Source organism: Amborella trichopoda, chromosome 9 (genome assembly GCF_054954075.1).
Source record: "Amborella trichopoda isolate Santa Cruz 75 chromosome 9, AtrichopodaSantaCruz75HAP2 v2.0, whole genome shotgun sequence".
In the NCBI taxonomy this organism is placed as follows: Eukaryota; Viridiplantae; Streptophyta; class Magnoliopsida; order Amborellales; family Amborellaceae; genus Amborella; species Amborella trichopoda.
This window is the reverse complement of record NC_142344.1, coordinates 6,858,972-6,878,698: the sequence shown is the minus strand read 5'-3', so window position 1 is coordinate 6,878,698 and position 19,727 is coordinate 6,858,972. Positions and strand designations below refer to the sequence as shown.

Genomic DNA, 19,727 nt, shown 5'->3' with positions numbered 1-19,727 from the left:
GCTAGGCAAATGCAATTTGCCGATACTCAAATTATGCTTGACGGGCTAAGCTAGCCGAGTTGGAAAACCCAAGTAGATGAAACAGATGAGAGTTTAGTGGGTCAGCCCTTGATGAGGTTGGAGTATGTCCAGATGAGAGCCAAGGGAATATATAGCCATTGTGTGTGATGAATAGTCTATAGAGACACGACTAAAACATCATCGTTGTATCATCACACAGTATGTACATAAATAACCGTATTAAAACAGTAAACCACCATTGAGGGTGAAGCGTGTACATGTACGAGATATTACCCCTATGCACCATAGAGTCATGGTTGTATCATGATTTGTCTCTAAGGGAGAACCTGAAATCCATATACTGAGATTACGTCCCTTAGCTCATTGATTGACTTTGGAGATCAAATCATAAGCCCTTGCAGTGGACTGTAGGTTATGGGAACTGTTGTGTCAGTTTGAGAAAGCTAGTGTGAATTGTGATCAACAGTTGAAGGTGGAGTCCTCCCCTCCTACGCGTTGATTAAATCCTAGGCCTATTTTGATCTGATTCCTATCAAAATTAATTTATTTTATTTTATTTTATGTTATTTGACTTTTAGAATGTTTATTTGAATTTTTATAAATCTTCAAACATTTTAATTTTTGTCATTTGGATTTATCATAAACTCATTTTTAAAGTTTTAAATAAACTAAAAGGTTCGAAAAATATAAATATCAATTTTTATTATTCATAAAATATGTAAGACCCTCCGTAATTATTAGAGGCCAATTTAAATCACATAGGACAATTGGATGGGGGCCATGAGTGGACACCAAAGGGCGGCATGCCCAACCCATAGGCGATTGCCTTTCCTTGCCAAATATTTTGATAGGCATCTCATGTTAGTTGGCTTTTTTTTTGTGGAGACAAATGTACTTGCAGTAAAAGAATGCAATATATGGTTTTAGAAAATATTGAAAATCAAGAAAGTTTGATTGATAAATGATGAATAAATATTTACTATTAGAGAAAGTAAAAAAATATTTTACTTATTTAACTTATTTGATGGAAATAGGTTTAGGAAGTGGAAGGTAAGGTTATAGCACCTTCCTTAACATCTTGATGGTAGATATAGGGAATGAATGACTTACATCGTTTACGTAGGGTGCGGTTTGTGTAAGGTTGCAACCTTAATGGCAGATTAGTGTAGGTAAATTACAGAATAACTCTTGATTTTTGCTTCTTTTTTTTTTTTTTAAGATTCAAGAGAGAGAAAATGAATGCTTGAAGGTTTTAAGTTTCAACTACTCTCTCTCAATATGGCTCTTCTTTCTCTCTCATGATTATTTGGACTTAAGTAAACAAAGTACCAAGGCACATGGCAAAAGACTTAAGAATAAAAAGGGCGAGGGCTTTTCACTTAACTGGACCACGTACTTGAATTGTTTGTGTCCCTTCTTCCTTGCTATGGTACCCTACCCCATTTTGTGCTTAGTTTTATAGCTCTGGGCCCCTCCATTTAGGATCCCTCTCTTCCTTCTACATATTAATACCCTACGGTTACCCCATGCCAATAAAATTCTCTCTCTCTACACATGTGTTACAAATGGTCCAAAAAATTCCTCTCTCTCTCTCTACATGTTTTACAAATGGTGCAAGATGGTTTCATGAGGCGTTATGAAGTTATGCATGACCTTGTCCAAACATGTTCACAAAATTAATTAGTATATATGTATTTTCTATTAAAGTATATATATATATATATATATATTTTATGAGATATGTCCATAACGTTTGAATGTATAAATTGTATGATCTCATCATCATCATTAGAGCTTTTTTCCAACCATTTAAAATTGTAAATTGTTTAATCTCTCGATCTTTTTCTTGATCATTGTTTTAAAACCCGGGATCTAGTCGTGGATCGGCGACCTTATGTACCAACCCAGTTTAGGGATTAGGATAAGCTAAAACATAATGAATTTGACAGCACATCAGGGAAATTTACTTACCTACCTAAATTAAGATGCATTATTATGAGGTGGTCTGTATTGTAGGTCCTTTTATCGTGAGGTTCTAAATTTTCTAACTTTTTTTATTTTTATTGTACCCCTTGACTTGAGATTATAACTTTTGAATCGACTAAAATACCAAACAGTAAATAAGTGGTTGGGCGAACTGTTGGAACCATAAAATAAAAGAAAAAAAAACAAAAGTGTTTGGACATTTCGAAATTCCAACTTTGAGTCATCCAAATATTTAATTTTTTTTGGTGTTTTGGGTAGTGCAAAAAGTAATTGAACATTAAAGCCATAGTTAAAATGGGAATAAAAAATTTAAAATTTTAGGACATCACCATAAAATGGCCCAAAATATGAATAACTTTATAATATTGCCTCTTATTTGGGGTATGTAAGCAAATTTCCAATAAATTATCACAATATCAGTATTGGGCAATTCCTGGTGGGAACCCTATTTCTCACTCACCAAACCTGATTCGAATATCTGTTCCTCCTATAAATCATTGGGTTTTAAAACACAGCTTAAAACCATGGCTCTGTCCAGGTTTTCAACTTTTCATACATGGGATTCTAGAGTTGTCTTACTTCCCTTAAATGTTTACAATGCGTTTGGTTACACATTTGCCGGGGCAAAACGTCACTGAAGTACTATGTCGGTAATAAAAAAGCCTGAGAATGTTTTCCTCCTCCTTTGTTCCAGAAATAGACACATGGAAAACTATTTTGTAAACCGCGGCTCCACGCAAACTCGTTGTAAAATATAATGTAGGTAAACTCATAAATCCCCATATTGATTTGAAATAAAAAATGGATTTCAAGTCTTGAAAATGATATATATTATAATAATTTATGTAAATTATCTATTTTATTGATATACATTATAATTGGAGCCAAATTCAAGGGCAAAACGGATGTCTAAAGCATTATAAGTTTTCAAGCAATGGTGAAGGTGTGGGTTTACCAAATTTCATATGGCTGCAGCCTTATGATAGCCACATTCAATTATCACTATTTCTAATATATTCACATGACATTGGCTGGTAGGTTTTACTTGTTAGTAGGTTTATTTGCATGTTATTATTTCTTATCATTATTTTATTTTTATAACACATCTACTCCAGATATTAGAGAGAGGTAGATAGATGAGTAAAATGTTACAACCTTTAAAGGGTTTTGTTAAACGGGGAAAGTTCTAGAAAGAGATGGCTACAAGGTAAGAATATCCCTTTATTTTTAGGGTACATTTCACACATCCTACAAGTTATCTTTTTTCTTTCTCTTTTGAAACGATTTTATTTGTTTTCTGAACATAGGAAAGAAGGCTAAAGCAAAAGCAGGATGCCCTAACAATTTTAAAGCTTCCAAATAACCAAATCATTCAAAATTTGAGATTTTAGTTGCTTGGAAATACAACTCATTGCTGATTAACAATTGAATTTAATAAAAAAAAAAAGTTTTAATATGGTTACATCTCTATCAAAATAAGTAAAGCCCCCACTTCATAAGTCATCGAAAATCACAATTCAAGCATTGGAAGACATTTACATCAATCATCTCGGCTTGAATGTTATGGTTGCGAATAAAAAAATTAGGATTTCAAGTTTTAAAAATAGTGTATATTGTAACAAATTATCTAAACCATCAATTTCGCTATAAAAACAAGCGTTCATATATCCATAATATCTGTACCTGTTTTTTAGTGTCAAATTTTATTGTCGAGATTGAAAATTGATTTTAGTGTTATCAAAGAGATTTCTGTTGCCAAAAGTGCTTTTCAAATGAAGGTTTGAGGTGATCCTTTATTTTGGTTTTATAAATCCCAAGCCTTATAGAAACTTCACTCTTTAATAAAAAAGGGAGACCATTCATTCAACATATTCTCTATTGACCAACGCCTATACCGGAGAGAGAGAGAGAGAGGCTTTGATAAAAAAGAGGGGCATAATAGGACTTTGGGTTATCGGAGACAAGGAATTTGATCTTGGTTTTTTCTATAAAGAGTACAAGAGATAAAAAATAAATAATATAGAGAGAGGCATATGGGGAGCGAATTGTGAGATAGAATAGGTTCAAAATGATGTGGTTGGAAGTAGTTCGAAAAAATATGAAGACTTATAACCTTACAAAAGGTATGATATTTAATAGAGCAGAATGACGGACTAGGAAGTTGGAGGTAATTAGAAAGAGATCAGTGAAAAATATAATTTGGGTTATTAGAGAGGAAGATAATTAGATTTGGGTTAATCTCATGAGGGGGAGCTTGTTGGGTTACGTTAGATAAGGAGCTTTGGTTTCTAATGTATTAGAGAGAGTTGGTAGAAAGAAGAGTTTGGAGTTTGGACATCATGATAAGAGATAAGCCAGATATAGGGAGATATAATCGCAGGTTGTTTTAGGGAATAAATAATATTATTTTATATTGTGTTAAGTTTTAGTTTGTGTGTACATACTTCTTATTATCACGTATAAAAAAAAATAGACTATGACAAAGATCCTTGTGAAATGTATATGAATATCTGAGTTTTTTTTAATTTATTGGATAAATTATTCATTTTTTTCATTAAATCTATTTTTGCATCTAATTATAAAATATTCAACTCGAAAAGTGGTTCAAATCGAGCATATATATAAACACATTGAAATTCTTGAAAATAAACAATCCAGATAATGTATAAGAATATGTACTAGTTTATAGACTTGAAATCTTATTTGTTTTCATTCATATATTTAAATATTGAGATGATTAATTAGATGCCTTTCTAATGTCCAAATAATGACTTTTGAGGTGCTCTGATACCACTTGATGTGGACAGAAGCTCTAAACCCAATGTGTTAATATTTGGCAAATAAAATATGAGAAATGAAACATCAAACACATATGGTTTACATATATCTCAAAAGATTTAGGATTCTATATGAAACTTCTTATTGATGTCACATATATCTCAAAAGACCAAAATATATGTATGAGAGTTATAATCTTTTTGGATTTATATTTCCTTTATAATGTGAGAATATCTCAATTCCACATAATATGAGATTATCTAATGTAGGTGATTTTGGATAGCACCACCTAATTCTATAGTATAACGTGTAAACATTATATCAACAATATCTAAAGGAATAAGTTTATCTAAACAATCAAATTGGAGCTCTTATAAAGAAGATGTTGTTTTAGTGTTCAAATATATCTTCAAATTGATCATCTTGACATCAAGATGTAGAAAAAAAAAAAAAATGGATTTGAAAGTTTTGAAAATAATGCATCTTGTAACACATTTATCGACCGTCAATTTTTAAGATTTTCATAGATCTGCTCGATCTACACTATTTTAAAATATTTAAATTTTATAATTAAAGATAAAAATATATTTCCATGCTATGACAAAGATTTTCCCTACCGCATTTTTAGACACTATTTGAAGGTACACTTTACTTTGATTCTTTAGAGCTTGACTTTATACAAATTGCAATATTTTACATCCAATGGTTAAGATGAATGATGCACACCTCGTACTAAATATAAATGCTATCTCATTGTACAGTTTCTTTTTTTAAAATGCATTTTTTTTTAAATATATAAAAAATATTTGTAGGTTCTAATAATAAAATAAATTTTATATTTATTATAGTATTAAATTACATTTCTAATTTTGAAGAGAGAGAATAGGCTTTTTGGGTCATTATGAAGCGACAGAGAGACGAGAAGAGAGGGTATTGTCTTGGAGTTAAATCGTTTGCAGGACAGAGAGACGCTCCTTCGTTGTTTTGGGTTGGGGCCACAGGCCAATACTGATCTTCTCTCTCTATTTTCGGCTTCTCCATTCCATCTTCTCTCTCTACTTTCTCTCTCTCTCCTCATCTCTTTCTTCTCTATCTCCAGAGCCAAAATTTTTATAATTCATAATCCCCAATTCTCCGACCGGACCCGGACCCAGAGCAGACCATCACGCAAACAACTCTCTCTCCAACGCTCTTTCTGTAACGCCTGCTTTTTCAGTCTCAGATCATATCAATCTACTCCCTGTGTCTCTAGAGTTAGGGTCAGGTTTTCCTCTCTCTTCGCGGCCGGAAAAGATGGTGGCGGATGGAGAGTCTGGGGAATCGAGCGATCTCTCTCATGAAATCGTGAGCGTTCACATCAGATGTTCGAATGGCTCCAAGTTCACTGTTCAGGTCGATCTGAGCTCCAGTGTCTCAGCGTTCAAGGCCCTGGTTGCTGAGACTTCCGACGTACCAGCACAGCAACAACGCCTCATCTACAAGGGTCGAATCCTGAAAGATGATCAAACCCTAATTAGTTATGGTACGAGTTTCTTCTTCTACTCCATAAATTGTCTGTTTTGAAGTACTTATTCATTCGTTTTATTGCTCTCCCTTTCTCTTCTATCTGTCTCTTTCGCTCTTCGGTTTCTCCTAGCGACTAAATTCGTGTATCATGTTTTGTTTGATATCTGATTTTTTGTTTTGGGCCTTTCGGCCAGGTTTTGGATGTTGATTAAAGTAAGTGTCTTAGATATGATGCGTTTGATGTTGAAGTTCAAAAATACGGAAAGGACTTATTTGATGGATCTAGGGCTCGATTGACTGTATGCTTGAGAGTAAAATAGAGGATTTAGGTTAAATTTCCTGTACTACGGGTCCTCACTAGAAAATTGCATCTGGCTTTATATTTCTGTCTGCTTAGATCTATGGCAGGGGCTTGATGCTCATGATGATGCAATTCAATGAATTTCGCTGCGAAGGATTGAAAGATAAGTTTGTGATTCTCTGAGAGGTTTTCAGAAGGGTTTGTGATTTTTTTTGTTGGGAGAGAGAGAGATTTTCTTTCTTGATACTTTTTGGGCTCGGAAATATTTCTGCCATATCACCTAAGAAAGCTTGTATTTACAAAGACGAGTCAACTGTAACAAAAGCTCATGAAAAGTTTCAACTATGTGCTTGTAATGGTTAACTCCTAAAAATATTTTTTGGAAGTGACTTTTACATGCACTGTAATTTGTTGGAGGTGTTTGGGTTGGAGGTGTTTTGGGGAAAAGAAAGCTAACTTGTATAAGATGGCTGTATTTTCCGTAATTGTGCCATTAAATTGCTGCAGGGTGGCAGCGTACAAAATTTATTCATCTAATCCAATTCATGTTTTTAGTCACAGCATTTTTTTCTCGTTTTTCTTAGCTTATCAGTTTTTTGCAACTAATTTTTGTGTGTATCATCAGCTGTCTCATAAGCAGAGCTCCTTTATTATTTCTGGATCAGTGAAACGTGTTCTATATGTCAAGCTGAACTGCAAATTTTACATCATTTGCATTGGCATCTTAATTGCATTGATTTTTCTCAATATTTTGTGTTTCATAATTGTGAGACAGAGAGAGAGAGAGAGAGAGAGAGAGAGAGCCTCAAACAACTGCCCCCTCCCCCCCCCCCCTCCCCCCGCCCCCCAAAAAAAAAAAAAGAAAAAAAAAATTCAAGACTCTAACACTTTCAACTTTCAATAGAGTGAGAAAGATTGAAGAGTGAGAGGGAACACACACACACACAACAAAGAAGACAGACCCCGTACACAACATAATCTGTATCTCTCATTCACACAAGCACACAAACAGAGCTCAACACATGTGCGCATCCCTCCCCCGAAAACAAGAAAAAAAAAATTCGAGAGAGCAATAACTGTTTCAACTTTCAATAGTGTGAGAACGGTTGAACAGTGAGTGGTAACACACACACACAGCACAACACAACACAACAGGCGAGGTACACAAGAACAAACAGAGTTGAACGCGCTTGTACATGTACGTGCCCACATCCACAAAAAGCATCCTAGGTGGTTGCCTTTAGCTACAATATAGTTCATTGTTCTAGACTGTAGACCGGCAGATATGTATATTGTAAGCACGGGACAAGCCGTCCTAAGAAGCCCTTAAGCTACACCTCTGCTTTCACTAAAAAAATGTGCTTTACTTAGCTACAAGCATAGTAAAGTGAGGGTGGTACTTGACATGTAAGGAATATTTATAACGCCTTTATTTTCCATTGGCTTCATCAGAAACTATATTGTTTTGGTTTTGGTTTATGAATCGGGGAAAGATCCCTTGAATTAATTTCGTGGGCCAATAGTCAGTTACTTCAAAAGTCAATTTAATCATTTGTTCGGTAACATGTAAAATAATATGTAAAGCATTTATACATTCTAACAAGCTACATGTTTAGTGAGATGTATAAGTTTTAATCATTCAAATACAGAATCAGTCTATGATCGAGTTATCCCCTGTTTGTTTCACTACCGAAATACCTTGTGGTGCCTTGAGGTTGTGATTTCAGACCCAGTTTACACTAGCGAAAAAAAGAGTTGCACCAATTCAATTGTTTGAATGCGCATGGCTTACATGTAAATTGATATGGCTAAAATATTTTGCACCTTAAATATGCTCTCTTGTTTTTTATAGGCATAATAGGATAAAGGAACATGTGGTAACCCATGTCAACCAGGTGGTTAATTTTACGTGAGGCTGAGATTCATATATTTTGTCAATTGTCAAGTTGGGGTCCAATGAATGAGTACTTCAAGTAAACAAGAGTTGGCAGTCTAAGCATGCTCCTTGGATTCTCTTTTTTAATATTAGGTGGATGAATTTTAGGCATATGAAAATTGTTTGTATGTTGAATGAATTAGTCTCTTGAATATATTTTTGCATTAAAAAACATATGGATCACCTTTTGTTTTGCATCAATGACTTTGCTCTTGCAGAAGTCTGAGTTGACCTGCATGGAGTTTCACTAAGATAAAGTGCAGTGATTCAGGAGCTTTATGGTCATGACATGAGGGCTTGGAGTTGGCCCTTAAAACTTATGTTACTCTCTACATGTGGACTTAGAGCTTTATGTTCATACAGACATTAATGATGATAACAGTTAAGAGAAATATCAATATTAGACTAGATCTAGAGCAGTCGGTGCATCACAGTTTCTTTGTTTTTCTTTTTGGAAGTCAACACTGGAATAGAAGAATATCTATTTGCGTCTAGTTATCTATGCTTCTCGGTTCACTAACATGTCAACAAATGAGTTGAAACTCAAGAAATTAGCCAACACATTTGGTTGGGAAAAGGCTTTTAAGGTGATGATGATGATGATGTTGATGATAATGTGATTGATTTTTTTGGATAATGATGTAGGCCACCTCTGACTACTGCAAAAGGTACAGTTGCAGAGTGATGGGCAAAGTTGACAAGGATAGTTATGTTCAATGGGATGCTACTCATAAACATCTGGTGGTTTAGTCTGCCATCGGTCGTGGCCGGAGAGAATTTTGTCGTGTAGCAAAAGGTAAGATGATGACAATGGATTGCAAGCTAGGCAGACAGAATTGCCAATAGAGTGGACAAATGGTGGTGGTAACGAAAAGGTTGACTAGGGATGGTGCTTATAAGTGGAGGGTTTAAAAAATGCCTTTAGGTGGAGAAGGGTGAGGTTGAGTGTTGATGCTTGCCATTAAAACTCACCCTTAGGCTGGATATTTTGAATGTTGGCCTGTGCATATGGTTTCTAAAGTTTTATCAACAAGGAACGGATGATGTAACGATTCTGGTTGAATGGGCTGCCTTATGCCCCTTGTTTTACTAAGTGGCTGCTTAGATAAAATAAAACAAATGTAGTCATTGTTATTTTCCTTTTGCACTATATCCTGGCTATGTGATCTCCTCCTACCCAATGAATATGTTAATCTCATCATTCAAGATTTGTCTAATCAGTAGTACTAATGAAAGGTAATGAAAAGTTCTGAAAAAATTCAATTAATATAACTCGTTACTATACTAGGGGGTGTTGAGAAAGTCACATAGTCAATGATGGTTTTACAATATAACATTTACACTATATGGTTTTACAATATAACATTTACACTATAATTGTATTCATGTCTTTTTATTCAGAACAAGTATTTATGTTTTAGGAGGTTTGATGGACGGAAAAATTATACTTATTTTTTTTATTCTAGTTAATTTTTATGGATGTATATTTTGATTTTAGTTTTAGGATTTTAAGTTTTTTTGGGGATTCTAGGGTTTTCTTATATATATTTTTATTTGCTACTCATGAGTACTGTTCACAGTATTGTTGACAGTTACTGTTCACCTGTTACTATTCACAGGGGTATTTTTTTTGGAATTTTATTATTGTTTTAGGGGTATTTTAGAGTCTTAAATATTTACTTGGATCTAAGTTAAATTAGGGTTTCATAGGCTTATAAAATATTGGATGTCATATTTTAGGAGGCAGGATGTCATATTTTAGGAGGCAAGATGTCATACTTTAGGAGGCATATGTTAGGAGAACGAATTTTATTTTATGAAAAAATAAAGTTTTCTTCTCTTGGCTTGATTTATAGTGATGTTCTTTTTCCATTATTGCTGATTTGACTTGTTTAAGGTTCAGGAAAAGGGTGGATTCAATTTCTCACCTTTCCTTCCTACATCAAGTTTGTTCACTTAATGCGAAGAATCTATGCCCCTCACATTAAAGATATTGGGTTTAGTTCTTCTTATTTCAATATGTGGATTGACGGATATTCTATTACACTGGCAACAGAAAAATGCAAGGCCGCAAGTAGCAGTATTGATAGTCTTAAAAAAAGTTGGATCTGCTCATTTAACAGTTCAGTAGTTATCCATTTGTAGACATAAATGCTGAAGTTGTTTCTTGGTCTGGTGCATATTGTTATGTGATTCACATGCTAATTTGGCTAGTTTCTGCATGCATGAGCACCAGGACTTCAGGCATTGAACTTTTCGACAGATTATTTTGAAGTCCTTAGATGTAGAAAAGTAATGAAGGGAGTTGGATATGGATAGGTACTTAATGGATTTAGTGTTTTTATCTGGGACTAAGGTCTGGACTGTCCAGGGCTGGGGGATCCATGTCTCCAAGCTGGATTCCACCGAGTCTTTAAAAAATGACTAAGAAACTCTGGAAACTGGTGGCACTTGGCTGCTCTCAAGGCTTTACTCAGTCCACGTTGGACATGGAGAGTCGTGAAACAATGAATGGACTTAACTGGAATGTGAGATGTTAGCTGTGGTGGTTAGGGACATTGGGATTTTCATATGTCTAAGACGTAACTTTAGTATCAATAAATAAGTTTTGCGCTATTGCAAGGTCAGGGTTTTTGCTTTGAGGTCTGATTGGAACGTATTGCCTGTTAAGGTGCCAGTTGGAATGTATTTAATGAACTTAATTTTGTAACAAAATTTTTAATTAAATTCTTTTTTTTTGGTTGGGGTTGGGGGGAGCTGCTACGTACTTATATGGGTCCAACTTCAAATACAATTAGAAGGCTGTACCAACGTTACTTTTTGAAACTTCATGTTTCATGGTAATCCTCTACTGTGCAGAGTAATTTTGTGTTGTCTTCCCATTTTTTTGTGAATCAATCTTTCCTTCTATCTTTAAAAGATACCGCCTATTGCAAAAAAAAACATCATTTGCTCTTTGCTCTTTGACATGGACAAGAACTGGAGGATGCTGCTATTCTAGGTGGTTCTGTTCACCAATTTTAGTGGGTGTCGCTATCCCATTATTTCCTAAGGTTGCAAGGAACATTAAAATCCAACCCAACATAAATTTGAAGTGATGTTTTTGACGTGGACAAAACATGTGGATGGGTGATGGTGATTGCCTATTTTAATGGGTGTGACTGGTGCATCCTGTCTCCAGGGTTGTGGTTTTTTAGTTGTTAAGATGTCAAAGTTGAACTCTTCGTAGTAATTATCTTGAGAAAAGGGACATCCAGTTTTAAAGCTTTTCTGTAATGTGCATGGAGGTGGAAGATAGCATGGAGTGCTTCCCAAACACCTCCCCTCACCCTCCCTCTTTTTAAGTTTGTTGAAGGAGTTGGGGTGCAATTCCTGGGTTTCTTTCTCATCATCTGGATGCAGTAGAGATAGTAGATGATTTCCTGGCAATATTTGTGGGGAGGAACCGGCATTTTTGTTGCATCTTAGCAATCATTTGTAGGGAATAAGGACAGAAATAGTAGCCTTTGATGCAGTTAGCTTTCAAGAGCAATATGTATAGTGGATTAAGATAAAAATAACATGCCTATTGGGCATTAGTTCGAGAGGAATTTAAAGGAATGCCTATTGGGCATTGGTTTAAGAGGAATTTAAGGGAATGAGATACAGGACCTCACGAGTGAACGAATAATTACAAGGGGAATTGAAGCTTTGCACTGAATGGTCCAGGTGGCATTAGAGGTGCCCTTCAAAGGTTATAAGCTTACCTTTGAGCACTGCTGTAACTACTTGCATTTGGCTGGGGTTTGGGGGTTAATCGGCAATGAGTTGAAGAAAGTTAAGGAGGTATTTGTCTCAATGCATTTGTTTTGATGATGATTTAGTATGTTGAGCTCTCATGTCAGCATGTGTTATTTACATAAAAGAAGGCAAATCGATGAAATGGACATGACCTGGTCTGGGATGTGGTGGTCTCCAATTTGGAACTGAGTGTGTGTGAGTCCTTCCCATGATCGTAGTATAGCCTATCTATTGCACCACTCATAACATCTCCCTGTTCAACAAAATATTAATTGGAAAAGGACTCACATTCTCAAATAAATGGTGGCGTGGCAGCCTACTTGTAAATTGTCCTCTTGGGATAATTCATGTATTTTTTGTATTTATTTTCTTATTTGTTTTGTCCATCTGTAATCTCGTGATCTTCTGTTTTTTACATATCCTTGCCCGAAGAATCTTTTCTGAGCTGTGAGATTAGTTATGATAATGTTTATATTGTAGAGAGATCTCTCAACTGTCTCCTTTTACCATGTGAATTGTGCTTATCTATATATTTCCTTGTTTGGCATTCGGACTTCTGCCTTTCTATATAGTTCCTTTTTTTGTCTTATACAAGCACAGGATTAAGCGGAACCAATTAGGGGTGAAATTTGTTGTATTCATAGTTGCATGAGCCCAACACTTCAATCTACATTCTTATACTTTCTATGAATATCTCTACTCTTTCTCTCCTGACTTTGCCTTTTCTATTTTTGGGGTAACAGGGTTGCAGGCAGACCATACTGTTCATCTGGTTCGTGGCGCTGCACCAGCTTCAGCAGCTAATACAACACCTTCATCCAATGTCCCGAGTAACGCACCAGTTAGGGGGCTTGCTTTTCTTGAGGGTGGAGCTTCAGGAGGTGCTGGCCTTGGAGGTCTTCACTTGCCTAGTCTTGGCATCAATGGGCCTGGTGGAAATGGAGGTGCTAATTTATTTGGTGTTGGACTCCCCGAATTCGAACAGGCTCAACAGCAACTCACACAAAACCCCAACATGATGAGGGAGATAATGAACATACCAGTTATTCAAAACCTCATGAACAATCCTGATCTAATGCGTAACTTGATCATGAGCAATCCTCAGATGCGAGAGATAATTGATAGGAACCCCGACCTTGCTCATATACTTAATGACCCAAGCACTCTACGCCAGACCCTTGAAGCAGCTAGGAACCCTGAGCTTATGCGTGAGATGATGAGAAACACAGATAGGGCTATGAGCAATATCGAGTCATCACCAGAAGGGTTTAATATGCTCAGGCGTATGTATGAGACTGTGCAAGAACCGTTCCTCAATGCTACCACTATGGCAGGGGATGGAGGAAATGACTTGGGGTCAAACCCATTTGCCGCTTTGTTGGGGAACCAAGGTGCTGGGCAGCCTAGGGATCGTTCACATAATCCCTCAACTACTGGTTCAGAAGCGACAACAGGATCCCCAGTTCCGAACACGAATCCGCTACCGAACCCATGGAGCAATGGTTGTAATCTAAACTTCCTCTAGAACTTTTAGCAGTGGCTTCATGCATCTCTTTTTTTTCTTTTTTTTTGGGTGGGGGGGTGGGTGGGAGTGGGGGTGGGGGAGGGAAGGGTGTTTGTTGGGGATTTTGTGTTAAAAATTGCCTACCTGTGTTAATGGAGAGGAAGTTCACTATGTCCAAACTTGAAATGGTGGATAGGGATTCAATTAGTAATCTCCAATGCACCTGGGTATCTGTAGGATCCAACAGTTATGGAGCTTTCTACACCTAACCTGGGGGCAATTTTCTACAGGATGACATAATCAAATTTTTTTTCTACAGGATGCTTCCCCTTATTTAAAACTGAAGCTTCACGGATTTTGTTACAAAGTTAGGAAAAGATACAGTAGAAATGATTGTCCATTGGGTTCATTACCGTCCAATGAAAATGGAAGCGATGGAGAGAGATTGAGACTCATTATGGGTATCATCTCCTGTTTTGGTGGGTCCACTTAACCCATCATTTAATTGGACAGCAATGGCCAGAAGGGACTGGTTTTCCTTTCTATGTTGAATTATATTTTTATGTTTTGGATTACAGTGTATGTTTGTTGCTTAGAATGGTTGATAGTTGGAACTTTGGCTAGATTGTGGAACGCCTTTTTTTTTTTAAAAAAGAAGAAATTTTCTGAAATTGGTTGATTTGCGCACTTCCAGCGGGGATGTGCATTATGATGATAGGGATGTTGTAGAAGTATCCTGTGGTCCAATAAACCATTGAATATAACAGTCCATACATTGGGGCATGAGATTCTGATGAAATGATGGACATTAATGGAGACAGTGGAATCCACAAAAAAGTTTTGACATATTGCCAATGTTAGGCCATTCTGTCACTCCATCTCCATCCATAATTTCATATCATGGTCCAGTATGACATTTCCTGGGGATATTTCTGGTAATGCATGTTATGTATTTAAGCAAGATATAGTGAAATTTGAGTCTTTGAAAGATGGTTGTGGTGATGAATTCCTGGTTGTTGCATTTGTCTTTATTGATGTTTGAGCTATTTACCAGCCACAGGTGCCCAGACTAATGGCACAGCTGCACGGACAAGCCCTGGAGGTGATGCAAGGGCTCCTGGCACAGGTGGGCTGGGAGGGCTTGGTCTTCCAGATTTGATGGCTGGGGGCTTGCAGGATTCCTCTTTATTGAATCAGATGATGCAAAACCCAGCAATGACGCAGATAATGCAAAGCCTCCTCTCTAACCCCCAGTATATGAACCAGGTAATAAATAGAGAACCATATCTTCTGTATTGAGCTGATGGTTTTTATGGGCATGTAACGGATATCTGTGATACTGATGTTGTTTCATGTTATTACCAGATTCTGGGTGCCAATCTCCAAAATGATTCTCCTCTAAGACAAATGATGCAGAACCCGGAATTTATGCGTCAAATGACTTCCCCAGAGACAATGCAGGTTTATTTTATATGATTTCATTTGCACTTACCACGAACTCATTCTGTTCTATATATTGTTTACATAGTGATTTAAGTTTTTATTTTTTATTTTATTTTATTTTATTTTATTTTCAATTAGAAAATTGTTTTTTAATTGCTGATGTCATTTTTGTTTTTGTGCAGCAAATGCTGTCATTGCAGCAAGCACTCATGTCTCAGATTGGCAGGCAATCAACCGGCCAGTAAGTTGTAGAATTCGTAGTTTGTATTAGGCCGATCATTTGATAATTTACTATCTTCTGATTGGAAGCCATCATATTGGTTAGAACAGGAATCTGAAGTTATTTTTTCTGGTTGTTAATTATTCATGTTTTATGCTCTTCTTGTCTAATTATTTTTGTTAATTAAGTTTATTGTCTTCTGCTGACAATTGTTTTGGTTAATATCTTCATCTTCTGCTTTTGCTCTTCTAAGATGTTTCAGTCTTTTGGATTGAAATGTTCCCAGCACTCCTATCTGGGGGTTGAAGCAAAATCTATGATATTGGACCCCTTATATTTGCGAACCTTGGATCTGAATTTTTGGGAAGAATCCGCGAATGGTTGCGTTAATCTTAAAGAAGTATCTGTATTTCCAGTTTTCAAAAGATCTTAGCCAAAGTATTGGTTTTTACTTGTTTGATAATGATGATGACAGTGGTGGTGGTTGTGTCCCTCTTGGTAGACCCATTTTGGTTTTAGCTCTTTGGCATTCAGCTGAATAAGTTTCATGGACTTTATGGAATACCAAACGACTAAACAAATCATATGGTTGCTTTTTTGATTTATTCGTGGGAGATTCTTGTTGCATTTTTTGCTAGTTTCCTTTGGTCAATTTTAGCATTTTCCTGACTTCATCACCCTGACCTTGCAGGGGACAAGGCCAGGCTGGCACTGGTGCTGGTGCCCCCAACAATGCAGGATTGGATTCATTGCTGGCCATGTTTGGAGGTCTTGGAGGTGGTGGCCTAAGTGTTTCGAACACAGCTAATGGTAAAAACTTGCATATATTTCTCTCTCTCTCTCTCTCTCTATATATATATATATATATATATATATATATATATATATATATAGGAAAAAGTTTATATAGTGCCTAGGCTCTAAACAATCAAATTAGAGTCTACCTCAAAATTTTCACTCAAAGAGGTTGTTTTGATACCCAATATCATTAAACTGATCATCTAGACATCAAGATGCATGAACATGAGAAAAAAATGGATTTCAAGTTTTGGAAATAGTGCATCTTGTGACGCATTTTTGGACCGTCAATTTTCAAGTTCTCATAGAGATACTTGAACTACACTATTTTTGAAGCTTTAAATTTTATAACTAAAGATAAAAATATAATGTAAGGCTATCCTAAAACTTTCCAGTATTGAAACCATATTTCTCAACCTTATTTGAAGGTGGGCTCTAATTTGATTATTTAGAGCCTCGGCTCTATACAAACCGCACCCTTCATATATATATATATATATATATATAATCTGTCTGTCCATCTGTGTTAACCAAAAAATTGGGTGCTTTGTCTTAGTTAAATTCTTGCATCTCTCTCTCAATAAAACAATTTGGGGGAGACTTCTCTCATTTAACTTCTTGCTTTTCTCACCCCCATCAAAAATTGGGGGTTTCTCTCAGTTTTTTTCTAAAAATACTATAGGGGTGTCTTTCAGTTAACTATTAAAATCTAAGTGTTGCTCTCCAAAAAAACTTAACCAGATTTAAGGTTATTCTATCTGTTAAAATGTTGCTCTTTAAAAAAAGCTTTTTTTCACTGTGTTTTCGATGTTTCTCCTTACTTGAGATGTTTTTGCAGTGCCCCCAGAACAGCTTTATGCCACACAGCTATCTCAGCTTCAAGAGATGGGTTTCATTGATATTCAGGAGAACATTCGGGCATTGAATGCCACGGCAGGCAATGTTCATGCTGCTATAGAGCGCCTTTTGGGAAATCTCGGTTAGTGGGTCCATTGCATAAGCTTCATGATCCTCCACTTTGTGTCTCTTGGCTGTAAGATTGTTAGTTTCACCATCTATACATCCAAATCCACATATATTACGGTTTGAAGGATAAAACTCACATATTTGGGCATGAAATAATGAAATTATAGAAGACCTTGTGAACTTCCTATGTAGCTATTGATAACTGTTACGGAGATCTGAGGACCTCTGCTTTTGTACAGACTATAACTCTGTAAGCCTAGGGCTTGTCGTGGAAAATTGTTATTGCCCATAGCTTGGTGTTTCAATTTGGATGCTATAAATTCTTTGGACTTTAGGCCTCTGTTGTGATGATTTCATTTTTGTCCATGTTTTGTGAATTCGGAGGAGGCTGATTCGAGAAATTCAATTTTTATAGGATGAGGGACGGCAATGGTTTAAGGTGGGGAGGACCAATTGTTCATGGAGCTGATTCAGTTTAGGAACAAGAAATCGTCGGGTGGAAGTGAGAGTTGTGTTACTCGTTGGATAAATTGAAGTACCCATATAATTTAGATTGTGTTAATTCTTTTCTTTTTACTGAGTGGGGTGAGATGGGGATGCTGAATAAACCAGGATAGGAGGAGCTAGAAGCCACTTGGGCTATATGACTTGGCCAGGGCATATGGGCCCTGATAAGATTAGGGAAGAGTTTTAATGAGCTTTTATTGAAATTGGGTCCCTTCCAAAAATCCATTTGGAGATGAATTTAGCATCTGAAAACACATTTTGAATCATTGTAGATGCATTTTTGCCCTAAAGCTCATGATTTTCAACTCGAAAAGTACAGAGCAGATTTGATAGACTTGTGATGAATTAAAAAGCAGGGTCTAAACGCCATTCAAAATGGTTTACCCTAAATTCCACTTGTATGTAGGGTGAGGTTTGTAAAAGGCGTCATGCTTAAACAATCACTGTAAGGTGCATATCAAAACTAAGCCTCGAGATGGCATGAACACGCCTAGTAATGAAGTTTAAAGTTTAAAAAAAGGTTGATGCCATATATAAACTGTGTATGCACACGCACACACGGATTGTATACAATAAGACCACCTACCTTTCGTTATATATACGTATTGTGGACCATTTACTTGTATAAGTTCACAATTACTTATAACCATCTGCCGTGAAATTCGGTAGCTCAAGTATCTCAAAGGTAAAAAAATTTGTTTTGAACATTGAGCTTGGTTAATAGAATAAATTTGGCCACTCAATTTTACATGTAATGATCAAATTAATCAAAATTAATTGTCACCATCATGTATTAAAGATGAATGGTTTCATTGCATGATGATATCGAGTCATTGTAATATAATGAAATAATACTTCTAGAAAACTATATACTATATTTGAGGTATTTGTAGGTCCCTCAATTTTGCACAAACACTCTTCATCTTAATAATCAATTTCAAAAAAAATAAAATCAAAGACCCCTCCAATAATGAATCTAGACTGTTCAAGATCTAGGCATTTGTGAATTTAAAATCTATTTTTTATTTTTCAACATTGTTAGTCTAGATCTAACCATCTTACTAAAATGGACGGTTTATATCAATTGAGCTAAAAACATATTGTTTTTTCAATTTTTCTTTTTGTGATTGTTTATTGGAATAAAAAAAGTATGTATTTAAAAATTGGGGTCAAACAAATGACCTAAACATGATTTTTGAATATTGTTTAATTATATTATTAACCCTAACATGGTTTTTGAATATTGTTTAATTATATCACTATACATTCATTGCATGAAATTACTCCTCATGGAGATGCAAATAGGATATTTGCACCACCAAATTGTCCAAAATCATATACAAGCACAAATAGTGTTTTAAAGCACGGATTGGCCCTCCATTGTTTTGATATGGATTGGCAGAGATAGGGATTTGGATCAGCCAAATCGATCTAGTCAAAAATGAAATAAAGAGAAATTTATCAATATACCCATGAGACAAACTATTTAATAAGTTACCCATTTAGGACTATTCCAACTCTTGGCCATAGTTTTATGGGTATTTTGAAATAAAATCAAAAGATATGAGTAAAGTGTTAAATAGTTAATTTCTTCTGTAATTTGATCAATTTCCCTATATTAGGAACATTAAAAAAAAAAAAAAAAAAGGAAAACAAAAAAGAAAAAAATTACAAAGATTATCTTTCTCATCTACAATGTGTCTACTTAAACTAGTGGGTTTTAGAGGGAATAGGCCTATATGGTATTTCTCCAAGTTAAGGTACGCAAATTGAACAACAATTGTGAACATTGCCTTTGGTCCAACGTTGTGACACCCAATTTGCCAGGAAGGTCTTGGGTTTGGCCTCGTGCAAAGTGCAAAACAAACTTATTTATCAAATTTAACTCTTTACATATATATTCTGATTTCATTTCAAAATATCTATTAAAAAATATAGAATAGTTGCAAAGGACAAAATGTTAAATATTTCATCTCTAATA

At 35.6% G+C, this 19,727-nt stretch overlaps 1 protein-coding gene across 4 annotated transcripts; it reads left to right on the top strand.

Annotated features, from left to right (window-relative positions):
- Positions 1–5,713: 5,713 nt before the first annotated feature.
- On the top strand, positions 5,714–17,967 carry LOC18424054 (ubiquitin domain-containing protein DSK2b). 4 transcript variants are annotated; one of them, XM_088847528.1, is made up of 8 exons: positions 5,714–6,307; positions 13,052–13,810; positions 14,873–15,078; positions 15,178–15,273; positions 15,438–15,496; positions 16,167–16,285; positions 17,112–17,252; positions 17,655–17,967. In XM_088847528.1, the coding sequence occupies exons 1-8, from the start codon at positions 6,079–6,081 to the stop codon at positions 17,657–17,659; spliced, it is 1,614 nt and encodes a 537-aa protein (XP_088703654.1). In that variant the 5' UTR covers positions 5,714–6,078; the 3' UTR covers positions 17,660–17,967. The 4 variants fall into 4 exon arrangements, with proteins under 4 accessions (XP_088703654.1, XP_011628836.1, XP_011628842.1 ...); XM_011630534.3 differs by having other exon boundaries at positions 14,867–15,078; XM_011630540.3 differs by lacking the exon at positions 17,655–17,967 and having other exon boundaries at positions 17,112–17,577.
- Positions 17,968–19,727: the final 1,760 nt, after the last annotated feature.

Excerpts from the sequence above, each read along its gene's own strand:
- LOC18424054 (XM_011630534.3), top strand. The coding sequence starts at position 6,079 with ATGGTGGCGGATGGAGAGTCTGGGGAATCGAGCGATCTCTCTCATGAA. Across the intron at positions 6,308-13,051 it reads TCAAACCCTAATTAGTTATG|GGTTGCAGGCAGACCATACT; the intron begins GTACGAGTTTCT and ends TTGGGGTAACAG. Across the intron at positions 15,079-15,177 it reads ACCCCCAGTATATGAACCAG|ATTCTGGGTGCCAATCTCCA; the intron begins GTAATAAATAGA and ends TGTTATTACCAG.